The sequence below is a fragment of the Aureococcus anophagefferens genome, assembly GCF_000186865.1.
Source record: "Aureococcus anophagefferens unplaced genomic scaffold AURANscaffold_8, whole genome shotgun sequence".
NCBI lineage: Eukaryota > Pelagophyceae > Pelagomonadales > Pelagomonadaceae > Aureococcus > Aureococcus anophagefferens.
Genome location: NW_008705568.1, coordinates 612,467 through 639,092, shown reverse-complemented (window position 1 = coordinate 639,092; position 26,626 = coordinate 612,467). Strand labels below are relative to the sequence as shown.

At 71.0% G+C, this 26,626-nt stretch overlaps 4 protein-coding genes across 4 annotated transcripts; 1 reads left to right on the top strand and 3 right to left on the bottom strand.

Moving 5' to 3' along the window:
• Positions 1-2,570: 2,570 nt before the first annotated feature.
• On the bottom strand, positions 2,571-2,900 carry AURANDRAFT_25680 (hypothetical protein; the record flags this gene model as incomplete). Its single annotated transcript, XM_009038278.1, has 1 exon — positions 2,571-2,900. The coding sequence occupies one exon, from the start codon at positions 2,898-2,900 to the stop codon at positions 2,571-2,573; it is 330 nt and encodes a 109-aa protein (XP_009036526.1).
• Positions 2,901-3,224: 324 nt separating this feature from the next.
• On the bottom strand, positions 3,225-4,031 carry HAG1 (putative histone acetyltransferase; the record flags this gene model as incomplete). The annotated part of the gene is made up of 3 exons (XM_009038277.1): positions 3,225-3,631; positions 3,686-3,824; positions 3,879-4,031. 3 exons carry the CDS (start codon positions 4,029-4,031, stop codon positions 3,225-3,227), a joined length of 699 nt encoding a protein of 232 aa, XP_009036525.1.
• Positions 4,032-5,291: 1,260 nt separating this feature from the next.
• On the top strand, positions 5,292-9,072 carry AURANDRAFT_63833 (hypothetical protein; the record flags this gene model as incomplete). Its single annotated transcript, XM_009038538.1, has 2 exons — positions 5,292-5,837; positions 6,820-9,072. 2 exons carry the CDS (start codon positions 5,292-5,294, stop codon positions 9,070-9,072), a joined length of 2,799 nt encoding a protein of 932 aa, XP_009036786.1.
• A 14,667-nt stretch (positions 9,073-23,739) lies between these two features.
• AURANDRAFT_69790 (hypothetical protein) lies at positions 23,740-24,926 on the bottom strand (the record flags this gene model as incomplete). Its single annotated transcript, XM_009038276.1, has 1 exon — positions 23,740-24,926. The coding sequence occupies one exon, from the start codon at positions 24,878-24,880 to the stop codon at positions 23,774-23,776; it is 1,107 nt and encodes a 368-aa protein (XP_009036524.1).
• Positions 24,927-26,626: the final 1,700 nt, after the last annotated feature.

Here is a 26,626-nt window from a genome sequence, read left to right as displayed (position 1 = left end):
CGCCGCGGCGCGCGGGGCGCCGCGACGCCCGCGCGGCCGAGGGCGAGCTTGAACTGGAGGCCGTAGGTCGCCTCGAGCTTCAGCACCGCGACGACCGCCGCCTCCTTGGGCGCGACGCGGCGGCTCGCGATCATCGCGTGCGTGTCGTCGCCGTGGAGCCAGGCGCCGTGCGTGCCCTGCGAGAAGTCCATCGTAAAATCGACCTCCCCCACGTCGTCGTTGTAGAGGCCGAAGGCGACCTACGACATGCGTCGGTAACGATTCTTCATCGTTTTCCCGGTCAAAATCTCTCGAAAATCGTCACGGATGCAGGACGCCGAAGGCGACGCAGTGGTCGTCGTCGAGGCGCGTGCGCACCTCCTTCTTGAAGAGGTAGCACATGTTCCGGTTCAGCCGCGCGACGAGCGCCGCGCCGTCGCTCGGCCGCGCCGCGGCCTCGAACTCGATGGCCTCGACGCACTCGACGAGGCCGACCTCGACGTCGCCGCGCGCGAGCGCGCCGGCCCTTGCGCGCTCGCGCCGCCGGTTGACCTTGACCGCGCCGCGCGCCTCGCGCTCCGCGAGGTCCAGATTCGCGCGCGCCGTCGCCGCGTAGGCGTCGCCGTGCATCTCCGCGACGGCGACGCTCTGCCGGAAGCAGGCCCGCGCGTCGTCGAGGTGGCCCGCGCGCTGGAGGATCAACCCCAGGTTCCCCGCGCGCCGCGCGACGGCCGGGTGGTGCTTCCCCAGAAGCTTCTCCGTGAGGTCCAGCGACGTCGTCACGTGCGTCATGGCGTCGTCCCACGCCTCCAGGCTGCCGCAGATGGCCCCGAGGTTGTTGTGGATCGCCGCGAGCTCGAGGCATTCGGCCCCCGACGTCCGCGTCCGCTCCTCGAGGGCCGCGAGGCCGAGCGCGCGCGCCTCCCGCAGCGACGTAGGGTCGCCGTGGGCCTGGAGTGCCGCGGCCAGGTTCGTCCGCACGGCCGACCGCTTGTCCTCGTAGGCGTCGTCGTCGCCGTAGAGCGCGAGCGCGCTCCGGAGCAGGTCGACGGCCTCGGCGTAGCGCGTCCGCGCCTTGGCCCGCAGCGCCGCCTTGCGCTTCCTCGCGTCGCTCGCGTCGTCGGCGCGCGCGCCCGCGTGCTTGGACTCGTCGTCGGCCAAAGCGCAGAGCGCGGCGGCGAGCGTGTTCCGGGCCTGCGCGGCGACCGTCGGCTCCGTCGCCTCGCGCCGTCCGGCCTCCTTCGCGAGGCCCCGCGCGAGGCGCACGGCCTCGAGGTGGTCGCCCGTGAGCCGCGCGACGCCGACGGTGCCGCTCGCCGCGGCCGCGCGCGCGCCGGCCGCGGCGTCGGACGCGTCGGGCTCGCGCTCGAGGGCCTTGACGACGGCGGCGTAGCGCGCCCTCGCGTCGCCGTAGGCGCCCCGCGCGACGTCGAGCTCCGCGACGTCGAGGAGGAAGTGGGCCCGCGCGTAGGCGTCGAAGGCCTCGCCGCGCGCGTCGCAGCGCTTCAAGCTCCGGCCCTCCGCGACAGCGAGCGCCGCCGCGTGCGCGAGGTCGCACTCGCCTAAACCCCGCAGGAGCTCGCCCATGGCCCGGAGCTCGCCCTCGTGGGCCCGCGCGTCCGCGCAGAGCGCCCGCACCGCGGCCGCGTCGACGCCGTTCCCCGCCCACGCCTCCAGGAGCGCCATGCGCTTCGCGACGCTCGCCGCCTCGTTGCCCGAGAAGTAAACGCGGAAGAAGGCGTAGTGGCCGTGGGACCCGGCCCCGACGGCGAGGGCCTTGAGCGCGGCCACGTGGACCTGGATCTCCGCGATGACGCGGCCGGCGCCGACGGGCAGCGCGACGTTGACCAGCAAATCGCGGAAGCCGCAGAACGTCGGGCGCGCGAAGCGGTTCTTGAGCCGGACGACGGCGAAGGCCTCCCGGATGCGGTCCGCGGCGACGACGGCGCCGTGGAGGCTCTCGACGTAGACCGACGCGCGGAGCACGTCTTTGAGCCTCGACGCGGGGTACTTCTCGGTCGCGTACTCCTTGTGCATCTTTTCCCGGCACCGTTCTCGCTTCTTCAGCGGCGCGACGGTGGACGTCGTGCCGAGCTGCTGCGTCGCCGTCGCGACGGCCTCGGCGACGCCGCGGAGCTTCTCCGCGAAGCCGTCGGCGGCCGCCGCCGAGAGCTCGTAGAGCTCGTCGAGCGTCGTCGCGCTCTGGGTCTGCGGCTCGGCGTCGGGCGCCTCCAGCGACTCGAGCTGCGGCGCGGCGATGTGCTCGCGCGCGCGCAGGGACTCGTAGAGCTCCTCGGACGCGCGCTTCTGCTCCAAAAAGGCCCGCACGCGCTCGAGGAAGGCGCGCGTCTCCGGGCGCAGCTCCTTCGGCGGCGGGGCGGCGTTCTGCGCGGCAGCGTCCAGGTCCGCCGCGAGCCTCCTGGGCGTCGGCGCCTCCTCGCATTGCTGCGCAGCCTCCAGGTCCGCCTCGAGGCGCCGCGGCGTCGGCATCTTTCGCAGGCAGCCTCGCAGCCCTAGCTCATCGGGCAGCGCGTCGGACACCGATGCAAGTCCGGTGCAAGAATCAGGACTTGACGTCGGTGCTTCCCTGCTTAGGGCTCGATCCTCGGCGCGCCGCGCGCGTCGCGCGCCTGGTCGAGGCGGATGATCTCGTGGCGGACGTGCTTCTCGAGGGCCTCGGCGGTCTTGACGAAGATGCCCGTGCCGTTGTAGGCGCGGCAGTTGTCGAACATGCGCATGAGGTCGGCCTTGAGCTCGCGGAAGTGCTCGTAGGTGCCGTCGTCGAGCTTCGTCTCCATGGTCCGGAGGTCGGTGGGGTCCGCGATTTTGTCGAGGTAGTCGTCGACCTCGACGGTGTCCACGGGCTCGAGGAAGGGCCACGCGGCCTCGTGCGCCTTCGCGGACTCGAGGAGCGCGCGCATGTCCTGCGCGTCCGCGCGCGACCGCGCCTCGTCCTTGTCCTCGGGCTGGGCGAAGCGCTGGAGCATCTCCTCCGTGTAGCCGAGCTCCCTGAGGCCTAGGAAGGCGCCGCGCGTCGCGGCGATCGCGAAAAGGAAAGGGCGACGCACCGGGGATCTGGTCGAGGAGCGGCTTCGTCGCGTCGACGGGCCCGGGCAGCCGGTAGACGGGCGACGCCTCGTAGCGCTTCTCGAGCTGGTCGATGACCCACGCGCGCTGCTCCGCGAGCATCTCGCGGACGCGGAGGTAGTCGATCGTCGGGTGCACCTGGGCAGGACAAGAGAGATTCAACGTCGCTTCAACGTGAGTGTTCCGCGCGCGCGAGTTCCGGAAAAAGCATCCACGCTTCGAGACCGTTCCAAGAGATGATCGCCCGTCCAAAAATCAGCCAAAACGAGTGGAAAACGGCCGAGATATGAGGCTTTGAAGTTTGGAATTTCGCTCTCTTGTCCTGCCCTGGGGTGCACGTAGCACTCCATGAGCGTGCCGCCGTCGTAGTCCTTGATGTAGCCCAGGTAGTGGGCCTTGGGCATGGAGATGGTCTTGTCGAAGCCCTGCTTCTGGAAGTAGCCGATCGCGTGGTTGTCCGCGTACGTCAGGAAGTAGAGGATGCCGCGCTCGACGGCGCGGTTCTTCAGGTGGTTCATGAGGCGCGTCCCGAAGCCGCGCACCTGCTCGCTCGCCGTGATCGCGCCTACGGAAGCGGTGGCCGCGTCGTTGCCGCGCCTCGCGACGCCGCCGCGATCACAGAACGCGATCTCCGCGAACTGGCGCTCGAGGAACGGGCGGTACGCGATGCCTCCGAGGATGTCCGTGCCGTTGCGCAGGATGACGAGCGCCTCGTGGCGCCGGTCGAAGACGAGGCGCACGATGTACTCCTTCGGCATCTGCGAGCGCGCGGCGCCGTCGGAGAGGTCCGGGGGGGGGCAGCCCGCGCGCACCTTGGGCAGCTGCGCCGCGAAGATGTTCTTCAACGTGCAGAGCCGCTCGAGCGCCTCGATGGAGCTGTCGTTGGTGATGACCTCGTAGGTGATCTCGCCCTTCTCCTCCGCCTCCAAGGCGGCGGCCTCGCGGGCGCTCACACCCCGGCTCATACTCAGTGCGAGTGGGTTAAAGTTCACTAAAGTTTGCGAGCAGTCGAGTTGCAGCTCTATAAAGGCTGCCCGCGCGCGCGGGCCGCCGCCGGGCGGCGCGTCGGCGATGCCTCGAGAGGAAGGCGTGGGCATGCGCCGACGGGCGGTCATCACGGCGAAGAAGGGCTGCATCGTGCGCGCGGGCCTCGAATTGGATAGCGAGGAGCTCGCGACGCTGCCGCCCGGCGCCGCCGTCGACGTCCTCGACACGCGGGAGAACTCCAAGGGCACGCAGCGGGCGAAGGTCGTCGTCGACGGCGCCCGGGAGGGCTGGGTGAGCGCGAAGACCATCAAGTGCGACGCCGTCGCGACGGTGCGCATCCGCCACTGCGGCGGCGGCATAGCCGGCTGAGGCTCGAGCCCGGGCTTCGGGCGCTACGCGCACGTGCTGTCGCGGAAGATCGAGGACCGCTTCGGCGACTACATCGACGTCGTGGCGGAACCGGACCCGGGCCTGACGGGCCGCTTCGAGGTCAAGCTCGAAGGCGCCAGCGCGACGTGCGTCGAGAACGGCGTGCTCATGGACAAGTCGACGAGCTTCCTCGTGGGCCACGGCAAGTGCTCGAATGCGCGCTTCGACCTGCTCGGCGCGCGCGACTTCGAGGTCGAGGCCATCGAGGAGGTGTTGGACGACGTCGTCATCAACTCCGTCGTGGACGGGTCCATGAGCGAGCACGCCAAGGCCGTCGCCGGGGGCGCGACGTGAGGCGGACGCGGGGCGCCGGAATGACGCGCGACCGCCGCGGTGGCCGGCGGCCGCGCCGATAAGGAGGCGCCCCTTCCCGAGCGCGCGCGTCGCGGCCGGTGGTTCCGGCGACTTCCGCGCCGGGCAGCCGTCCTGTCCCGCCGCCCCGACCGCCGCCCGCGGCCTCGGCCGCCGGCGACGCGCGCTCGTGAGCCTGCGCGCGTGCGCACGGGCGACGCGGACGCGAGGGGGGTTTCACTTTTTTTATTCTTTTTCGTTCGGGGTGCGTCGACCAAGGTTGGGAGGTCCCCGACCAGCCAAGGAGCAAGCGCCGTACCCGTGGCCGCACCGCAACGTCGCGCGACGCCCCGACCGACGGCCGTGCCCAACGTTGGTCCGTCGCCCGGCGCGCCTCCACTCTGGCGCGGACGCACGGGAGCCAGCAGCGCGAGCGTGCCGAGGCCCGGGAGACGTCGCAGGCCGCGACGCCGAAGAACGCGCTTTCTCCCGCGATTGTTCGGCCGCGCTGCCCGCCCATGGCCGCGGCGATGGAGATCGACCCCGCGGGCGCGCTGCACGAGGTCCTGGACAAGTACGAGGCCGGCGACATGGGGTCCCTGGACCTGCTCCAGGGCGCGCCGGGATGGCCCGACGCGCTCGCGTCGGGCAACGCCGGGTTCCCCCTCGCGAGCCTCGGCGGCTGCGAGCCGCGCTTCTCCCTCGCGGGCAACGCCTACGCCGAGCAGGCCTCGGAGCTCCTGAGTAGCCTCTCGAGCGCGCGCGTGCCGGACGCGGCCATGGACGGCTCGGGCGCGTCCGCGGCGTCGCGCGGCGTCGCGGCGTCGCGCGCGCTCCACGACGACGACCGCTGGTTCGACCGCGCGGCGTCGGCGTCGGCCATGGACGAGGACGTGCCCGACCGGGCGAAGACGCACTTCATCGGCGCCTACTCGCCCGAGGCGCGGAAGCGCCGGCTCGCGGAGTTCCACGCGAAGCGCGAGCGCCGCGTCTGGACGCGCAAGGTCAAGTACGACGTCCGCAAGAACTTCGCCGACACGCGCATGCGCGTCAAGGGGCGCTTCGTGAAGAAGGAGGACGAGGACCTGCTCAAGGAGCTCATCTCGATCACCTAGCGCGGCCGCTTCCTAAGCGCGCGAGTCGCCTCGACGACGCGCGCGAGGATCGGGCCCGCGTCGCCCGCGAGGGGGAGGGCGTCGAGGTGCCCGAGGGCGGGCCGGGGGTTGACCTCGACGATGGTCGCCCCGCGCACGTAGGCCGCCCGCGGGAGCGTGTTCGCCGGCGCGACGGCGCACGACGTGCCGACGACGAGGAGCACGTCGCCCTCCTCGAGCGCCTCGACGAGGTCCTCGGCCTCGAGCCAGGTCACGAGCGGAATGGACTCGAAAAAGAGGACCACGTTCGGCCGCGCGAAGAGCGCGGGCGGCCGGAGCGGATCCGGCGGCCCGGCGAGCGCCACGGGCGTGCCCAGCCAGCCGTGGCGGTGCGTCGCGACGGAACCGTGGAGCTCGACGACGTCCGCGCTGCCCGCGCGCTGGTGCAGGCCGTCGACGTTCTGCGTGACGATTCGAACGTCGTCGAGCGACCGCTCGAGCGCCGCGAGGGCGTCGTGCGCTTCGTTCGGCGTCGCCCGCGCGATCGGCAGGAGCAGGCGCTCGCAGTAGTGGCGCCACGCCTCGCGCGGCGAGAAGAGGAAGCCGAGCGGCGTGCCGAAAAGAAGCACGCCCGCGTCGGCCCAGAGGCCGTCGCCGCCGCCGAGCGCGTCGCGGTACGTCGGGATGCCCGAGGCCTTGGAGACGCCGGCGCCGGTGAGGACGACGCAGCGCTTGGCCGAGGCGAGGCGCTCGGCGACGACGTCGATGTCGCGCTGGGACCAGCGGATCGTCGCCGTCGTTTTTGTGGATGCGCTCAGGACCATCGTGCGCTGGTTGCTGCTGCCGGTCGTGCAGCCTCACGCCGCATTTTGCTCAAGCATTGCTTGTGGCAAGAAGTGCTCGTCCGACATGCTTGGTCAACGTAGCGAGGTGTTGAACTTTGGCAGCCCAGTGTTGTCGGCCTGGGCCAGCGCGCGCGCCGCCGCCGGCCGCCGGCGCCATGGGCTTCTTCGAGATGTTCGCGCTGGGCCTCGGCGTCATCGCCGTGGGGACGACGATGGCGCTCGTCTGGCGGACGATGAACGCCATCTACCGCGCCATCGAGCACATGAGCGAGGACGAGGACGAGGAGCGGGAGCGGCGCGAGCAGGAGGCGGAGGAGGAGCGGCTCGCGCGGGAGGCCCGGGAGGCCGCGGGCGGGGAGGAACAACCCAAGGGCCGCAAGGGCTTCAGCGTCGCCTTCTGGGACTTCCTCATCTACATGGGCTTCCTCGCGACGTTCACCTGCGTAGTGTACGCCGAGCGGAACGCGGACCCCTACAACACGCACCTCGCCTTCGAGGACTGGTTCACGGGCAACGAGTTCGAGTACAACGTGCCGTTCCAGTTTCTGAATCTCAGGCACCAGGTCTACTCCTGGCTCGAGGGCGTCATGGTCCCCGGCGTGCTGCCGACGGCGGTCGACGGGTCGAACCGGCCGCTGAGCGGCCCGGAGACGCACTTCCTGGCGGACCAGCAGAATTTTCGCATCGGGCGCATGCGGCTGCGGCGCGTCACGGTGCCCGGGCGGTCGCAGATCACGCGCTTTTTGCGGCACGGCGCGGACGCGGACGTCGGGCGCATCTGGGAGCCGTACGAGTCGCCGCGGTCCTGCCGCTGGGGCGGGAGCAACGAGGACACGAGCGACTGGGTGAGCCCCGACGGCAACTACACCATACCCTACCGCACGGCCGACGAGACCGAGGAGCCCACGCTCTACAGCACGACCACCTATAAACGGTACTGCGGCGGGGGCCAGGTCTTCGACCTCAACGCGACGTACGCGGGCGCGATCGCGGAGCTCCGCCGGCTCCGCGACGACGAGTGGCTCATCACGCCGGACACGCGGGCGCTGCTCACGGAGTTCGTCGTCTACAACCCGGGCACGGACCTTTTTACATTGTTCCGGGGTCTCGTGGAGTTCATGCCCGCGGGCACGGTGATCCCGTCCTTCAACATCCTGTCCGTGTCCCTGGCGCACACGAACCGGGCGCTGACGAACGACGGCGTCACGACGACGAGCCGCGTGATTTCCTTGCTGGAGTTCGCGCTCTACGGCCAGGTCTGGTGCTACATCCTCCTCGAGACGAAGCGGCTCTGCAGGGGCGGCCTCCGGGCCTACTGCTCGTCGGTCTGGAACGTCATGACGGCCGTGAACCTTTCTATTTTCGTCGCGGTCATGAGCCTGCGCTATGATAACACGCGGTGGGTGTCCGCCAAGGGCGGGTCGTCCATCGTCGACTACGACGCCTTCCCGGGCGACCTCGCGCAGCAGATCGTCTGGTACAAGTTCATCGACGAGCTCAACTCCTTCAACTCCATCATGTCCTACTTCCGGCTTTTTAAATATTTGCGCTCCCACCCGGGCCTCGCGCAGCTGTCGGACACGATCTCGCGGAGCTCCATCGAGATGGGGCCCATCTGCATCATCTTGGGCGTCGTCACGATCGCGTTCGCCGCGGCGTTCCAGCTCGCCTTCGGGTCGGAGCTCTTCGAATATTCGGACTTCCCCACGGCGATGCGGAGCATGTTCCGGGCCCTGCTCGGCGACTTCGACATCACGACGCTCATCGGCCCGGGCCGGGCGACGACGAACGCGCTCTCGGGGCCGTTCCTCTGCGTCATGTTCATCGTCGTCACGGCCTTCGTGGTGCTGTCCATGCTCCTGTCGATCATCGACCACGCCTACGAGGACGTGCGCGACGAGCTCATCGAGAAGGCGGGCACGGACAAGGTCGCGCAGGAGTTCAACGAGGACTTCCGCTACTTCGTGAACTTCCCCTTCATGCTCGCGGACCGGCTCGTGCACCGGTTCATCGAGAAGTCCGCGGGCGGCAAGGTCGACTTCGACAAGATCAAGAGCCGGGAGAAGGTCGACCCGGCCATGCTCATGGTGCTCCAGTTCGAGAAGATGACGACGGGCACCGCGGGCGACATCGACGACGACGCCGGCGCCGAGGACCGCGCCGCGGAGCTCGCCGAGGACCGGAAGCGCGAGCGGCGCGCGCGCCTGCTCCACGCGAAAGCGACGCTGACGTCGGCGCTCGCGGCGCTCGCCGAGATGCGCGCGGCCCAGGACGCGGTCGCGAAGCACCTCGGCGCGCCGGACGTCGCGTCCATTGCGAAGGATCGCCGGGGCAGCTCGGAGAGCGAGGGGCAGGGGTAAGTTTTTTTTTTTTCGAGACGCGTCGACGTGTACTTTATTGGCTCGCTGTCGACTCGTGTACATGTTGTTGCGACTTCGTCGCCCACGCCGTACAAGTCCACTTACAAGTCCGACGGGTTGCTTTATTTACAGACTTCAATTTGACTTTCAACCTGTGCGGTTTAAGAAATCAGAGGGAGCCCCGGGCCGAGACGATGGTCTCCGAGGAACGGGCCTTTCTCGGCGAAGCGCAGGCGTGGTGCCGAAATGGCGGCGACATCGATGCTCTCGTTCCTCCTCAGTCCGACACTATTACTCCATTGACGCGCCTGTGTCTCGCAGTTTTCCGTGGGTACTGTTCGGCCCTTCGATGACTCCTGGACCACGGCGCGCGCATGGAAGCGTGTTCATTGCCGCTGCACATCGCCGCCCATAACAACCGGTGCGACGCAGCGGTCCTCCTGCTGGACGCCGGCGCTCACGTCGATGAGCGCAATCGCTCTCCGCGTGGCGGGAGCCATACCGCGCTCCATCGAGCTGCCGCCGGCAGCCCGTACGCCGTCAAAATGTGCAAGCTCCTCCTCAGCCGCGGCGCGTCGCTCGACGCGCGTAATGACGACGGCCAAGATCCCGAGGCCTTCGCGCGATACCATGGCCAAGATCATGAGGCCAGAGTGCGCGCCGGCCGCCAGCTGAACAATGCCGCGTTCCTCGCCGACGTCCGCGCGGCGGGCGGCTGGTCCGCGTACGTGGCCGCGCCGCGAAACCAGCTCCTCGCCCTCCGCCGCGAGCTGCCGGCGCGGCGCCGCACCGGCCCGTGCCGCGCGCGCGCGCAAGCCCGGCTCTTCCTCGACGCCAAAATGCCCGACGACGTCTTCATGCACGTGCTCACGTTCTGGCGCAGCGCGCGCGACTCCGCGTACTAACTAGGCGATCCGGTCGAAGCCGCCCTTGCCGCCCAGCACCCGCCGCAAAGTCCAGCATGCCCGCGTAGAGGAAGTCGCCGTACGTATACGGACTCCGACGGCATCGTCGATTTGCAGTCGACGTTGAGCCGACACAAAAGCCGCGGCCGATGTTTTGAAAAACTGAGAGGTCGTCGAGTCTGTTGCTCACGTGCTGAACCGCTCGGAAGCACCGCTAAACCAAGCGCAGCGACGATGCGGGGCGGTGCCATCCCCTTCGTCGACACCTTCGAGGAGGGCGATGAGAACTTGATGTACGACGACGTCGGCGCCGCGCCGACGAAGAGCGCCAAGGCCGCGGACGCGGCGCCCCTCGACGGCGGCGGCGCCGACGCCGGCGGCGCGCTGCCCGACTTCGACGCCAAGCCCGCTAAGGGCGGCAAGGACGACGTGCTCGGCCTCAAGGCGCGCGCGCCGCGGCCCAAGTTCACGGAGAACCACCTCATGAAGGCCGAGGGCCTCGAGTGGCTCGTCAAGCACATGCCGAAGCGCGCCAAGTGCCGGCACCGCGACGCCGCGGAGGACGCGGCGCGCCTCGTCGAGGGCTACCGCCAGTGGGCCGCGGGCCTCTTCCCGAAGCTGCCGCTCGACGACATGCTCCAGCGCATCGAGACCATGGGCAAGAAGGCGCTCGTGCGCAACGTCGTCGAGGACATGCGCCAGAACCAGCGCTACGAGAACTGGCGCAAGCGGCGCCGCGCCGAGGGCCACGACGACGACGAGGACCTCGCGCCCGCCGGCGCGCGCAAGCCCGCCGAGGGGTCCATGGCGAACGCGCTCGCGGAGAAGAAGGCCGCGGCGCTGGCCCTGCGCGAGGCCAAGGCGCGGGAGAAGCGCGCCGCGGCCGGCGACGAGGACGACGTCGACGAGGAGGCGGCCTTCGAGGCCGCGCTCGAGGAGGCGGCGGCCGCGGCCGAGGCCGCGGCGCTCGAGGCCGACGCCGAGGCGGAGGCGGCCATGGCCGAGGCGGAGATGGACGAGGAGGACGACTTCGAGCGCGCGCCCGCGGCGCCGCCCGCGGCCAAGGCCAAGGCGGTCGAGGCCGCGCCGGCGCCGGTCGAGGCCAAGGCCGCCGAGGAGGACTCCGAGGAGGAGTTCGACTTCGAGGATGCGCCCGCGGCGGAGCCGGCGGCGGCCGAGGAGGCGGCCGTCGAGGAGGCGGCGGTCGAGGAGGCCGCCGTCGAGGAGGCCGACGAAGAGATGGCCGCGCCGGCCGCCGAGGAGATGGCCGCGCCGGCCGCCGAGGAGGCCGCGCCCGCCGAGGAGGCCGCGCCCGCCGAGACGCCGCTCGAGGAGGCCGCGCCCGCGGAGACGCCGCTCGAGGAGGCCGCGCCGGCCGCGCCGGCCGCCGCGCCCGCCGAGGCGCCGCCCGCGGAGACGCCGCTCGACGGCCTCGACGACGACTCCCAGCCCCTCGTCTTCAACGCGGCGCCGGACACGGAGCCGTCGCAGCCCATGGAGGAGGAGTGAGCCGGCTCGCGTAAGGAAAGATTAGCCGCGCCGCTAGAGCTCGAAGAGCGAGCCCGTGACGATGCCGTGGTCCGCGATGATGTCCTTGGCCGGCGCGTCCTTCCGGAGCGAGAGGCGCTGGCTGAGGCGCTTCTTCGGCTTGGCCTCGGGCTCCTCCGGCGGCGCGCCGGCGTCGATGGACGGCGCCGGGGACCGCGGCGGCGGCTCGGGCGGCCCGGAGTTGCGGCGCGGCGGCGGCGGCGGCGGCGGCGGCGGCGGCGGCTTCGGCGGCGGCGGCTGCGGCGGCGCCGAGTGGCGGCGCGGCGGCGGCGGCGGCGGTTTCCCCGGGAGCTGCCAGGTCGGCTCCGCGTCGCCGTCGACGGCGTCGAGGGAGAGCGTCGGGCCGGAGGACGACTCGGCCTGCAGCTCCCGCTCCGGCGCGGACGCCTCCTCCGGCTCCGGCGCGGGCGCGGCCTCCGGCTCCGGCGCGGGCGCGGCCTCCGGCTCCGGCGCGGGCTCCGGCTCCGCCGCGTCCGGCTCGTCGTCGCTGAGGGGCGGGAGGTCGTCGTCGTCGTCGTCGATCTGGCAGGCGCCGCCGCCGACGACGAGCGCGTCCCGGAGCGACAGGTGCCGGAGCTTGACGATCGTCACGAGCCCGTCGCTCAGGCACCGCGCGTCCGCCAGACCGTTCGCGTAGGACGCCAGGACGACGACCTCCTCGCGCACGGCGACGCCGTCGCGGTCGAACTCGACGACGTAGACCGGCGCGTCGTCGCCGTCGGCCGCCGGCGCGGGCGCGGGCGGCGACGCCGGCGGCGACGCGGCGCGGCGAGCGAGGCCCGCGCCCTCGCTCTCGAGCTCGGCCTCGCGGCCCGCGACGATCTCCGACGGCGACCGCCGCGGCGGCGGCGGCGGCCGCCAGCCCGCGGGCCGGCCGGGCGACCCCGCGGGCGGCGGCGGCGGCGGCGGCGGCGGCGCGTCCGGGGCCCGCGCGGGCGGATCCGGCGGCGGCGGCGGCGCGGAGAGCCGCGGCGACTCGAGGTCGCGGCCCGGCGACGGCGGCGGCGGCGGCGGCGGCGGCGGCGCGGCGCTCGGCGGCGCGGGGCGGTCCGGCGACCCGGAGGCCGGTGGGTCGACGGTCGCCCACGCGATCTCCGAGCCCCCGGACGCGCGCTCGAGGTCGTCGCCGGGCTCCGGCGCCTCCGCGCCGTCCCCGCCCGGGAGGCCGACGAGCTTCCGCGGCGCGCCGACGGCGCCCCCGCTCATGGCGCGCTTGATGCGCTGCGCCTCGTCGCGCGTCAGCGTCTTCTTGTTCAGCAGCTCCGCGAGCTGGTCGCCGTCGCCCTTCTGCGGCTCCGGCGCGTCCTTCTTCTTCGACGTTCCGACGAGCTTCTTGCTCATCTTCCGCATGGCCTTCATGGCCGCACGCGCGACGGCGCCGCTCGGATCCTCGAGGAAATTTTACTCGGGACCACCCTCTCGACCCGAGATTGCCTGGAAAATAGGCGCGCTTCAAGTTCTGTAAGTACTTTTCTTGAAGCGTTTCGTCCTTCCTTCGACATGAGCACGACGCCTCGAGGCCGGCCGTCGAGCCGCGGCGGCACGCCGCCGGGCCGGCAGAGCATGCGCGCCGCGCCGCCCGGCACGCGCGCCGCGCCGGCGCCGCCGACGGCCGCCGCCAAGGCCCAGGCCGAGAAGGCGGCGGAGGAGACCGCCAAGGCCGCGGCCAACGCCACCGGCGCGTCGGAGCACCGCGTCACGCGGACGTCGATCCAGGGCGTCAGCAAGGGCCCGCCGGGCGCCGCGCGCGGCTCGTCGACGCGGAGCTCGTTCCGCATGGCGGGCCTCGGGCCCGGCGGCGGCGGCGCGCGGAGCCGCGAGCACCGCGCGTCGATCCAGCCCGGCGGCGCGGAGCCGGGCAAGGACCCCGACGAGCCCGTCGTGCAGATCCGGGAGGGCCGCGTGTCCTTCACGACGCGCGGCGGCGGCGGCGGGCCGCCGCCGCCGCCGAGCGCGCCCGAGGCGCCCGGGGAGCCGGCCGAGCGCCAGCAGCGCCACTCGTCCATGCTGCGGCGCGTCGTCCACCAGAAGGTGAGCCGCGAGTCGGGCGTCTTCGCGAACCGCGGGAGCCTCGCGCGGCAGCGCGCGGCGACGCAGCGGCGGGACGAGGGCCGGCTCCGGCTCAAGCTCGTGGACACGGCGGACCCCTCGATCCCCGTCGTCGACAAGGAGCTCACCTACGGCCTCGACGACATGCACACCTGGTGGAAGGTGCTCAAGTCCGCGACGGCGGCCTTCGCGCCCTGCCCCGACGGCCTCGAGCAGGGCGGGACAAGAGAGCGAAATTCCCAACTTCAAAGGCTCCGATCTCGGCCGTTTTCCACTCGTTTCGGCTAATTCTTGGACGAGCGATCATCTCTCGGAACGGTCTCGAAGCGTGGATGCTTTTTCCGGAACGCGCGCGCGCGGAACACACACGTTGAAGCGACGTTGAATCACCCTTGTGCTGCCCAGGCCTCGAGCTCTACCAGCCGCTCGTCGGCGCGGACCCGGGCACCTGGCTCAAGCTGCTCAACGACGAGATCGCCTGGGACACGCTCGAGGTCGAGGAGATGGTCGACGACGTGTCCTGGGCGCGGGGTCTGGACGCGTGGCGCGACGCGGAGCGCCGCGTGGAAATCAAACGGCGAGCCGGACGATCCCCGCCGAACTTCGGAACTCTCGAGCTCGGTCGAATCGACGTCGATTCGGCTGATTTTTGGACGAAACGATGGCTCTCGTCGTGTTCTCGAAGCAGAGCCGAAGATCCTGCGTCGAAACGGTCGCGTATGCTCATGTTGAAGATGTGAGTTCCGCGCAGGCGGAGCGCGCGCGGACGACGGCGCTGACGAAAAAGTTCGTCGACGAGTACTTTGGCGCGCTGGACCCGGACCGCGGCTCCCAGGACTCCTACGCCGCGACGCTCAACGCGCTCTGGGAGTTCGCCCAGAACCCGGACAACCTGGACACGCTCACGGACGGTCTCCTGCGGCGAGTTTTGGCGTGCTGCGACCCCGCGGCGTACGACGGCGACGTGCTCAAGGCCGCGTGCCGCTGCCTCTGGAAGCTCAGCGAGCTCGACGCGCCGCCGGGCCTGCGCCAGCGCCTCGTGGACCTGGGGATTCTGGAGGCGCTGCTGCGGGTGGTGGAGGCGATGACGCGGTCCGAGGCGGATTTGGCGTCGGGCGGCGTGACGCGGCTCCTCCACGGCGACCACGAGTCCCCGGAGGCGGAGATCGTCGATGGCGACGTGCTCTACGTGGCCACGGGCTGCCTCGTGACGCTGGTCTATCGCGCGCCGGCGCTGCGGGTCTACATGTACGAGCACCGGGGCTTGGGGGTTCTCGCGACGACGGCCGTCGCGTCGTCCATGGACACGGGCACGCAGCTCGTCGCCATGCAGGGCCTCTGGTTCTGCATCAAGTCGTCGCCCCGGGCCCGCGAGGTCTTCGTGCGCCGCGGCGGCTTCTCGACACTCGCGACGCTCGCGGGGAGTCGAGGCGTCGACGTGCTGCTCCTGAGCACGGTGGCCATGGGCGTGCTCGCGACGGACCCGGGCATTTTGGCCCTCGACGGGGTCGCGGGCACGCTCGTCGCGCTCCACGCGCTCTTGGACCTCTGCGTCTGGTGCGCGCGCGAGATCGAGGAGAAGCACGAAAAGTACGCGACGCTGCTGAGTTGCGGCGTCGCGTCCATGTGGGGCCTCGCGGCGCTGACGATCCGCTGCGGCGACGAGCCCTTGGATGATCTCAACGGCGACGATTTGCACAAGCTCGTGCTCCAGTGCCGCCACATGGACGAAACGTATACGCCGACGCGGCGCCGCGCGCGGAGCTACCGGCATCGGCCCGCGCCCTCGTCCCCCTGGGCCCGCGTGAAGCTGGCCATCTGCGCCCACGCCGTGCGCGACGACGAGTCGTCGGCGTCGCCGGAGTCGCTGGGCCTCGACGCCTTCGCGGACGACTTCATCATGCGCGACCACAAATCGCAGGACCAGGCCGCCGCGGAGCAGTTCATGGAAAGGCGCGACGCGGAGGAGTACAAGAAGCACAACATGTTCTCGGCGGCGGCGCTGGCCGTGAGCGATTTAGGCACGGCGTCGGGCAAGCTCGGCGCCATCTCGGAGGACGACGACGATCTGGACGACGACGACGAGGGCGAGGCGGACCGCGAGGCGACGCCCCACGGTCTCGAGCCCCACGTGCTGCTGGACAACATCTTGTGCACCTGCGCCCTCGTCATGGGCGCGTCCCTCGCCGCGGCCGTCGTGGACCTGGGCCTGTTCCTGGACTTCGTGGCGTCGGACGCGCGGAGCGAGGACGCGCGCGTCGCCGCGGCGCGCGTCGTCCAGAAGACCACGGAGCTCGGCGGCCCGTCGAAGACGGCGTCGCTGCTCCAGAGCGACCGCTTCGACCGCGTCTGCGGCCTCGTGACGGACGGGGGCGTGCCCGCGGCCGCGCGCGCGTCGCTCGCGGCGGCCGTGTCTCACGCGGCGACGCGGCGCGCTGTGTGGGAATCAAATCTTCACATCGACTTCAATTTGAGCGCATTCGAATGTTTTGGCACGAGCACATGCGCTGTGCTTCGAGAACTCGACGAGAGCGATCGATTCGTCCAAAAATCAGCCGAATCGACTTCGATTTGGCCGAGCTAGAGAGGTTTGAAGTTTTTGCTGGACAGGGCGTTCCACTGGTCGATTTCCACACAGGCGGCGCGCGTGGGTCTCCGGCGAGGACGCCGAGGAGGCCGCGGGCCGCGCCTTCACCTCGTCGACGGTGCCGGGGCGCTTCGGCCGCCTCGGGTCCATCACGGAGATTAGGGAGGAGGTGACGCGGTGGACGCCGGGCCTCGCGCGCGCGCTCCAGAGAACGGCGACCTTGGTCGTCACGGAGGAGGTCATCCGCGCGCCCGTGGACTTTGGCTACGACGCCTACGTGCTCTGGGAGACGCTGCTGGCTTTGATGCACCTCGTGACGTCCTGCAGCGACGAGGACGGCGGCGAGGACAGCGACGACGACGCCGCGGACGCGCGGAGCGCCGGCGGCGACGACGGCTCGGAGAGCGACGCCGAGGCGGACATGGAGGGCCTCGACGACGACGAGGAGAGCGTCTGCGACGCGCTGGTCGTCGCGGGGTGCCTCCCGCTGCTCGCGGGCGCCGCGGCGCAGGCGGCGAAGCACCTCGGCGACGGCGGCGGCCCGGACGCGGAGGTGAAGCGCGGGGCAGGAAACAAAAATATTCAACACGACTTCAATATGCATGTTTTTTGCACGACTTCGACATCATTTCTCCACTGCCTGAAAGGAACTCGCCGAGAGAAAACGATCCGTCCAAAAATCAGTCGAATCGACTTCGATGTGACCGAGCTAGAGAGGTTTGAAGTTTTTGCTGGACGGGGCGTTCCACTGGTTGTTTCCGGCACAGGTGAAGCACGGCATCGTCGAGATCGCGTGCATCGCTTTGCGGCGGCTGGGCCGGGGCTGCGCGTCGGGCGCGTCGGACTTTGTGCTGCGGGGCGAGCTCAAGGGCGCGGCGCTGGAGATTCTGATGCGGCGCGCGGGCGACCGGGAGGCGGCCATGGGCGTGCCGCGGGCCATGACGCTCGACGTCATGTGGCAGTGCGCGACGGCCGCGCTCGCGTCGCTCCCCCGGGGCATCGTCGTCCCGCTGGACCGCCTCTCGCGGAGCCCGCGCGCGGAGCGGCGCGTCGGCGACAAAGACGACCTGGAGGACTGCGGCACGATCGACGGCTGGGTCTCCGCGGCGGCGACGTGGCTGCTGCTGCGCCTCGCGACGGAGTCGCCGGGCCACCTCGAGGCGCTGCAGCGCCACAAGGCGTCGAAGCCGCAAACGGACGGCGGCGCCGCGGCGCCGCCGTCGCTCGTCGACCTCGTCTGCGGCGCGCTCCACCGGAGCCGCAACGGCGCGACGGTGCGCGCGGCGCTCTACGCGCTCCAGAAGATCTCGAGCGAGAAGAAGGCGCCGCGCCGGGCCATCGCGGCCCGGGCCATGGACCGCCTCCGGGAGCTCGCGGCGGGCGCGCGCGGTCTGGAGCTCCGCTTCACGACGCTTCTGGTGCTGCTCAACCTGTCGACGGACAAAACCGCCGCCGCCGCCGTCGCGGAGCGGACGCTCGACACGCTCCTCGAGGTCGCCAACGACGCCGGCGAGCCCGCGCCGACGCGGGAGGTCTGCGTGTCCATTTTATCGAATCTCGCGCGCGAGCCGACGTGCCAGGCGATGATGTACGCCCGGTTACTGGCGCGAGAGGCCGCGGCCTACAAGGAGCCGAAGGAGCTCTTCCGGGACGACCAGTCCATCCGGCTCCTCGAGCGCAAGGGCCACGGCTCGGGCCGCCAGCCGGACGTGCGCCGCGGCTGGACGGACGCGTTACCGGGCCTCGAAGAGGACTTGCTGCGGTCGTCGCTCGAACAGTCGACCTTCGACGTCGCGCGCGTCGTCACGCGCAACTTGAAGGCGCGGGTCCACCGCGACCTCGAGCCCGAGGAGCTCCACGCGGTCAAGGCGGCCCTCCGGAAGCCGCTCCAGAGCCTGTGGAACGCGCCGGTCACGAAGGACGCGTTCTACGCCGACGAGCCCATGGCGCTCAACTTCACGGAGCGCACGTTCAACCCGCGCAACTCCTGCGTCAAGTCCGCCTTCGCGAAGGACATCGAGCAGCCGTCGAAGCCGAAGCTGCGCAAGAGCCCCGCGGGCCTCGACCAGCGGCGGCGGCGCGACGACGTCGACGGGAAGCTCGTCGACCAGGCGGCGCTCGTGTCCCGGGAGCGGCCCCACACGCCGTCGACGCCGCGCCAGATCCGCGACATGCTCGAGGCGACGCGGTCCGCGCCCCCGGACCGGCCCCCGACGGTCGCGGCGCGCGGGTCGCACCGCATCGGACCGGCGGGCGCGCTCGCGGAGTCGGACGCGACGGAGCGCGGCGACGACCGCTGGGCGCCGTCCCTGGACCGCAGCGCGCCCGCGCCCGGCGGGCTCCTGGAGCTGGCGCTCGAGCCCGGCGGCGCGCGGAACACCTTCTTCTTCCCGACGACCGATAAACAAAAGGCCAAATTGGCCGTCAAGCAGCGGTACCGCAACCTCACGGAGCCCCAGCACGAGACGCGCTGCTTCGTCTGGAAGAAGGTGCCGGGGTCGCGCGTCGGCGACGCGCCCTTCCGCAAGACCTTCGACCTCGCGGATCCCGCGCAGCGCGACAGGGCGCGCGGCGACAAGCGCAAGGACGACCTCGACTACGGCCGAGAAAGGACGATCGAGATCGAGGACCACGCGCCGCGGCGCACGACGCCCTACCACGTCTACTACAGCTCGCGCATCACGTCCGAGGTCGTCAAGGTCGGCCCCTGGCCCACGATGGCGCAGCCGCGCGACTGGCTCCAGCCGAATTTGGTGGACCGGCGGCGTGGCCTGTTGGCGCCGCCGCGGCCCGCGGAGATCATGCGCCTCGACCCCTCCGTGCTGCCGCTGCCGCTGGCGCCGGAGTCGCCCGTGATGACGCGCCACTACATGGCGCACCTCGTGACGACGAACCTCCTTTTGCAGCACGGCGTCGTCCCCTTCGGCGAGCTGCCCCGGGTCTACCCCGTGGTCATCGTCCGCAGGCGCGACGCGCCGGCCGTCGAGGGCGACGGCCCGAAGCCCGGCGAGCCCGCGCGGCCGCCGTGGAGCGCCGAGGCGTCCATCTGGGCGCCGCGGCTCAAGGAGTCCGACGCGCGCGGTCTGTTGAACCACGGGCGCCTGCTGAAGCGCATGCTCAAGGCGGACCTGAAGCTGCTGAACGCCGTGCCGCGCTTCAAGCACCTGCTGCGGAAGATGTCGGGCAACGACGACCGCGTGCCGCTCCGGTCCATCGAGGACGCGCTCTCGGGCGCCCTGAGCCGCCTCTACGTGATGATGATGAGCGCCGTCGAGCACTACGCCGTCGCGGACGCCAACGACGACCCCTTCGACATGTCGCAGATCGCCTTCCTGCGGCTCTGCAACGACGCGCGGCTCTTCGACGACCACCACTTCAATCCGGAGGTCGCGACGCGCGTCTTCGTCCAGGTCAACGTCGAGATCAAGGGCTCCGTGGACTCCAAGGTGAGCGCGGTCAACGACGACAATTCCTTGATGCGCCACGAGATGGTCGAGGCCATCCTGCGCATCGCCAACGAGAAGTACCAGCTCGAGGCGCGGCACTCGGGCGTCGTCGCCGCGGGCGGCTCCGTGTCCGTCGCGTCGTTGCAGGAGCCCCTGGACCGGCTACGCTTAGAGCACTTCTCGAAGCTCGCCCCGGACGCCATCGCCGACGGCGACGCGTACCGGACGAAGCGGTTGTACAACTACGAGGTCGACCAGGCGCTTTTGCGGCATCAACGGGTCCTCAAGGCCGTCTGGTCCGCGCTGGGCAACATCAACCCGCTCATGGGCCGCACGAACTTCGGGCTGCGCGAGTGGATGATCTTCATGGAGACGACGGGCATGCTCATCTCCGAGATCTCGCGCCACGACGCGCGGTTGGTCTTCGTGCAGGCGCGCATGCGCTTCGTCGACGAGGCCGGCGACCGCCACAAGTTCACGACGCTGACGTATACGACCTTTCTCGAGGCGGTGTGCCGCGCCGTGGACAAGGCCCTCGTGCCCGCCGTCGAGGCCATGCACGAGGCGCGCGCGCACTCGGTCACGGACTTCTTCGAGAAGATCTCGCGGCTGTACGAGGCCGGCGACCACGACGCCAAAACCAAGGCCGCGGAGCTCCTCGCGTGGAACGCGGACCCGGCGACGCTGCTGGGCTACAAGCTCGAGCTCATGCTGCCCTACATGGTGCAGAATCTAGCGGTGACCTCCAACGGCGAGTTCTCCGCGGGTTCCAAGAACGTGAAGCTCAAGCAGTACCTCACGAAGGACCAGCGGTCGACGTGGCTCAACAAGACGGAGCGGCCCAAGATCCGGCGGTCCATGCTCCTGTCCATGGACACGAATCTGGAGCACGGCTACCGCGAGGCGCGGAAGTCGCGGATCAGCATGGTCGGCTCGCGGACGCCGCCGCCGAACTCGTTCCGCACGGGCGGCGGCAAGGTCGTCGCGTCGCCCGTCCTCAAGCTCCAGCAGCTCCAGGCCGAGAAGCAGGCCGTCGTGGGCACGCCGCGCAAGTCCGACGTCGGCCGCGCGGGCGACGCGCTCAAGAAGGTGAACCTGCTCAAGCTCCAGGAGGACGGGCCGCCGCCGCGGTCCGTCGTGCCGCCGCGGCGCGTCGCGACGGGGCCGAAGCGGCTCCGGGAGCCGCCGGCGGGCTCGCCGTCGCCGTCGCCGGGCGACCGGCGGCGCACCGCGCGGCTGAGCCGCGTAGAGCGGCGGCCGACGACGCTCCCGCACGACGGCGGCGGCCGGGGCCGGCGGCGGAAGACGCGCAACGCCGGCGCCGGCAGCAAGTCGCCGGGCCGCCGGTCGACGAAGCTCCCGGGCGAGCGGCGCAGGACGAAGCGGCCCGCGTCGCGCGGCACGGTGCTCCGCGCGAGTGGCTCCCGGTCGCCGTCGCCGCGCGGCACCGTGCGGTCGTCGACGCCGCGGGGCACCGTGCGGTCGTCGACGCCGCGGGGCACCGTGCGGTCGTCGTCCCGCACGACGCAGCGGTCGCCGTCGCCGGCGCGGCCGTCGTCCGCGGGCCGCGCGTCGTCGCCGGGGCGCGCGTCGTCGTCGTCGCCGCCGCGGCCGTCGTCGCCCAAGGGCCGCGCGTCGTCCCGGTCGCCGTCGCCGCGGGGCACGCTGCGGCCGTCGCGGAGCTCGAGCCGGTCGCCGTCGCCGCCGCCCGGCGCGTTCCCGCGGCCGTCGTCCGCGGGGCGGCCGTCGTCCCCGGGGCGGGCCTCGTCCCGGTCGCCGTCGCCGCGGCGCTCGCGCGCGTCGTCGCGGAGCCGGACGCCGCCCGCGGAGCCGAGCCGCGCCCTCGGGTCCATCACGGAGCACCACTCGACGGCGTCGTCCGGCGCGCCGCCGTTGACGCCCAAGGCGTCGCTCGCGCGCGTGCCGACGGCCGCCGCGCCGCCGCGGTCCAAGGCGGCGGCGGCGCCCGAGGCGGCCAAGGGCGGCGCCATCCGCATCCCGAGCGCCGCGGTGCTGGCCCCGGACGGCGCGAAACCGCCCGCGCGGCCCGACCCGCCCACGACCGCCGCTCCGAAGCGCGAGTCCGTGATCTCGCGCGCGTCGCGCCACTCGCTGGCCATGGTCGCGCGGCGGCGCGAGACCGACGCGCCGGGCCCGCCCGGGCCCGACGGCGCGCCGCGGACGCCGGACTCGTCCGCGCTGCGACGAGGGTCCCGCGTCGTCGCGCCGCCGCGCGTTTCCGCCCGCGACCTCGCCTTCGACGGCCTCTCGGCGAAGCCCGTGCTCGAGGGGTTCCACGCCGTGCGGTAAGCGCGTCGGGTGTGTTGGGCGCCGCGCGGGTCGGGCCCCGGCAGGTCGAATCGACTCGATCAGAGGACCGACGCGGCCGCATCGATCGATCGCGTGTGGCGCGCAACACCGCGTCTGCGCGCACATTTGCGCGCGCGCATCCCTTCGCGAGCGCGCGCATACGTTGCTTCGCGCGGCCGCATCTCGCGCGACGACCGCGCGGCCGCGATGCCACCAACCACAGGTCGAAAACCATGAGCGACATGTGGTCGAAGATCAGCGCCGGCGCGAAGGATGCCGGGCGGCGGGCGAGCGTCGCCGCCGAGAAGACCAAGCTGCAGGCCGAGATCCAGATCCTCCAGAGCAAGGTGACTGGCGCGAAGAAGGCGCCGCGGCCGCGTCCGAGAGGAAACGTCCGCCGCGGAAAGCTCCGTCTCCGAGGCGCGCGCCTTCCGCGGAGCCAGCCGCGCGCGCCCGCCGCGGAGCCAGCCGCGCGCGCGCGCCGCGCTGGACCGGCGACCGATGTTTTCGCGCAGGCCATGGGCGTCCAGATCTACGACGCGCTCTCGCTCGGCGACCAGGGCGAGATCTCGCGCGTCTTCGGCCAGTTCAAGGCGCAGATCGACGCGCTCGAGGCCCAGATCAAGGAGAAGAGCGACCGCATCGAGGTCCTCGACTACCGATAGGCGGTAGGCGGCGGCGGGCGGGCGAGGTAACGAGCAAGTTGTACAGCAAAAAGCCGACGGTGCCGACATCAAGGTCGCGATCGGTCCGTTCGAGAGGGCAGCCCGAAACGGACGCGCTCTCAGGCGCCAGCGCCGTCGCGCTCTGCAGCACCAGCGCCGTCCCCAGCGCGATGTGGCGCGTAGGCACGGCGGGCCTCTATCCGCACCACGGCCCGCCGAGCAACGCCGTCGTCGTCAACGGCGCGTCGGGCGAGCTGGTAAGTTGGGACCGCGCCGAGGAGACGCTCAGGAACATGCGCTGCAGCCGCCGCGTCCTCGAGATGTGCGGCCGCTGCGTCCACGGCGTCCCGGCGTATCCGCGGCCCGCGGCGGCGGCGCACCGGCCGGAGAAGCGGCGCCTGCCGACGTCGCCGACGCGCGCCAAGTCGCTCGTCTTCGCCGGCGGCCAGCGGGCGAGCGACCTCGTCGGCGCGGCGGCCGAGTCCGTGCAGGCGCTCGAGCCGCCGAGGCCGTCGCGCGCGCCGCCGCCGCCGCCGCCGCCGCCGAAACGGAGCGGCCAGGGCATCCGCACGGCCATCGCCGACGCGTCCGGGTCCGCCGGCGAAACGCCGAAGCCGCCCGCGCCCGACTTCCACGCGAAGAAGCGCGTCGCCGCGCCGGCCCCGACCTCCAAGGCGCGCGGCGGCCTCGGCGACGCCAAAATCTGCCAGCGCGTGAGCTTCGGCAGCGGCCGCGTCGCCGCGGCGCTGGCCGGCCACGCGCCTGGCGCGGCCGCGGCGTCCCGCGAGGAGCTCTTCCCCCGGAGCCACCGCCGCGAGGCGCCCGAGGTGCCCCTCAAGGAGCGCGGCGGCAACGCTGTCTGCGGCGGGGAGGGCTCGCTCCGCGGCGGCGTCGTCACGCGCGACCAGTTCGTCGAGACGGACGGCCTCCGCGCGGGCCGCCGGCCCAAGCCCGCGGACGGGCCGCCGCGGCGGCCGCCCGTGCGGAAGCGCCGCGGCGACGGCTTCGAGTTCCACTCGTCCATCGCCTTCGCCGCGCCGCCGCCCCAGTCGGCCCGGCCACCGCCGCCCCCGGCGCCGCGGAAGCGGGACTACGGCGACGGGATTCCGCCCTGGTCGCCCTACACCAAGGGCGGCCAGGCGCCCGCGGAGTAGGAGGAGGGGTAGCTTACAGATTACGATGGGAGGTTTCCTAGGGGAGCTTCGCGACGACGATGAGGAGGCAGGCGACGGAGACGGCGAGCGCGGCCGCGGCGAGCGCGACGGCGGGGGACGCCGCCGGCGCGGCCGCGGGCGCGGGTGCCGCGGGCGCGGCGCTCGCCTCGGACCACGTGACCTTCCAGGCCTTGCCGCGGTGGTCGAGCGCGATGGCCTGCGTCTTGCGGAAGAGGTCGTGGACGGCCTCGATCTCCTTCTTGAAGATGGACACGCTCTCCACGGAGACGCCGAGGGGCACGCCGCAGCCGCGCGTCTTGTCGAGGATCTCCGAGAAGAGCTCGCAGAGCAAAGTCACCGACTCGTCGACGGGCGACTCCGCGTCCAGGATGCGCTTCTCCGCGTCCTCGGGCACGCGGACGCCGAGCCACTTGAGGAAGACCATGGTCTTCGCGCGGCCGCAGGGCGCGAAGGTGAGCACGACCTTGCGCGGCGCCAGGCCCCGGGCCCGGCACGCGGCGCCGTAGTCGCGCAGGAGCCGGATCGTCGGCCCCGCGTCGTAGACCGCCTGGGAGATGAACCATTGCGCGCCCGCTTTGTGCTTGCGGAGCATGTTCTCGTGCTCGCCCGGCGCGGCCTTGCCCCGGCTCTTCGCGTAGTCGTCCGTGTGGCGCTCGGGGATGCAGACGCAGCCGAAGGCGGCCTTCGAGGCGTTGACCAAGGCCATGGCCTCGCGCATCGACGGGCCCTTGGGCGGCGCGTCGGCGGAGGGGCGGCCGACGACGTTGATGGCGTCGTGGCCGTGCTGGTCCGCGGCCGTTTCGAGCCACTGCTCGAAGTTTTCGTCGTCGCAGCACTTGTAGACGACGCAGGGCTTGCCGCTCGACCGCGACACGAGCGCGGCGTAGGTGCTCGAGTCCATGAGCTGGCGGAAGGGGAAGGGCCGCGACGCGCCCGACCGGCTCGGCTCGTCCTGGATGTCGTAGACGATGAAGCCGTCGCTCGCGAGGTTCCGCGACCGCGCGATGAACTTGTCCGCGATGACCTGCGCGTCGCCCACGGACGTGCTGTCCAGCGGCGGCGTCATGCCGTGGAGGAACGTCGGACGCTCCGGGTCCGTCAGGGACGCGACGACGGACTCCATGGCGGCGTGCGAGGCTGATGCACTGCGACGCGCGGCTTGCTTTTGCCACTCCTTTTGCCACTTCGGGTTTTTGTGAGGGGAAATGAGATGGCAATTCCAACCTGAGGCGCCGGGATGTCACCTTCGTTAGGAAGGCTGTCGCCTGGCTGGGCCTATCGAACTTGCCCCATTAGATCCCAGTAGTTCGGTTCGGTCTTGCCCTTGCCTACGCGCGTCTTGGCAAGCTTGCGCTGGGCTTCTTGTTGCCTCCGCGCCTCCCGCGCCGCGATGATGCCCGCGGTCTGCGCGGCCAGGTCCGCGGCGCGTGACGCCTCGTTCGGGTACGGGTCGTCTTTGTCGCGAGTTTTCATGCACTTGGCCACCGCCTTGGCGTCGCTCGCCGCTTGCTTTTCCTCCTCCTTTTTGAGGTCGTCGAGGTATTTTAGATTTTTCTGCCGTCTGTCTTCTTCTGTTTCGACGCTCTGGCTGCAGCCCATCGAAGTGCGCGATGGTCTATCTCCCGATTAGAACGAGCTGCCGCACCGGGTGAGCCTCGAGAGCTCGCCTAGAGCACTAGCGCATTCAAGGAGAGCGTCGTGACGCACTCAGTTAGCTCATCCGAGGACGCCGGTCCCCCCTCACAAAGGTTAATCTAGGACAGCTCGCGTCGGCGAAACGGCGCCACGGAGCGCGCGAGCATGCCTCCAAGCGCCAAAGCAACAGCAGCCATTGAAATTAAAAATAACATGAAGCCACGATGAAGGCCAACGGTTGCCAGCCGCGAGTTCAGCCGTCCTGCACAACGCTTTCTGCTCGTGCATCGATGCAGCGATTCTAAGATTTGGCGCTGCGCTCGATCTGTGGACCGTGCCGCGCCTCGGGGCCCGCAGCGAATCGCTCGGGAAACGCCATCGGTCGAAGGCGACCAACTTAGCTCGCGTCGGGGCAGCCCATGGATGACGAGAACGGCCATTGACGGTGAACGGCGGTCGATGGGGGGGCAACCTCGTACCAGGGGTCGAGCTGGCAGCGAGAGTGCGAGGTGACATCCCCTCGATTGTCCTTCTCGACTGGCTCGGCAAGGACTGCGCTGCCAGCTCGGAACATGCGTTCCGCGGTCAGCGCCGTGGCATTCGCGACGCTCGCGCCTCTCGGAGTCGATGAGGTGATCTCGATCCAATCGACTCGAGCCGGAAAGCTGCCGCGAACGCATCTGATCGCCCTCATGACGAACGATTCCCGACGCTCTGTGGCTCGAATTTGACTCAAAATCGGGTCAGGGGAAGCTGCCGCGCCTCGTCCCACCCCCTGAAGCGGTCCGTTTGCATCGCCTCACAATCGTCCGGATGTCGCGTCTTCGCAGGTGCCTCGTCCATATGTTTGCGGACCTCAAAGCTGCTGGGATCGTTGCACATCGCTGCAGATTCGCGGAGCGCGGGACGTCCAACCAGTTGACGAAGCATCGGCAGCCGACGAATGCGCTCGGATAGCTTCACGTTGTCGTCATGTTATTTTTAATTTCAATGGCCACCATTGCTCTGGCGTCCGTGATTTTTCTCGCCGGCCTGGGGCGCCGCGCGCCGCCGTCAGACACCTCAGAAATAAAAAGTTACGTCCGTCAGTACTCCCGGAATCCGAGATAACATACGGGGTACGTCCGAGCTACTTATATGCGCTAGAGGACGTGGCTACTCGAGAGCGATGGCGCCGCGCCCTCAAAGACGAAGCGGCGCGACGGGGGGACGGCGAACCTTGTGGAGGACGCGG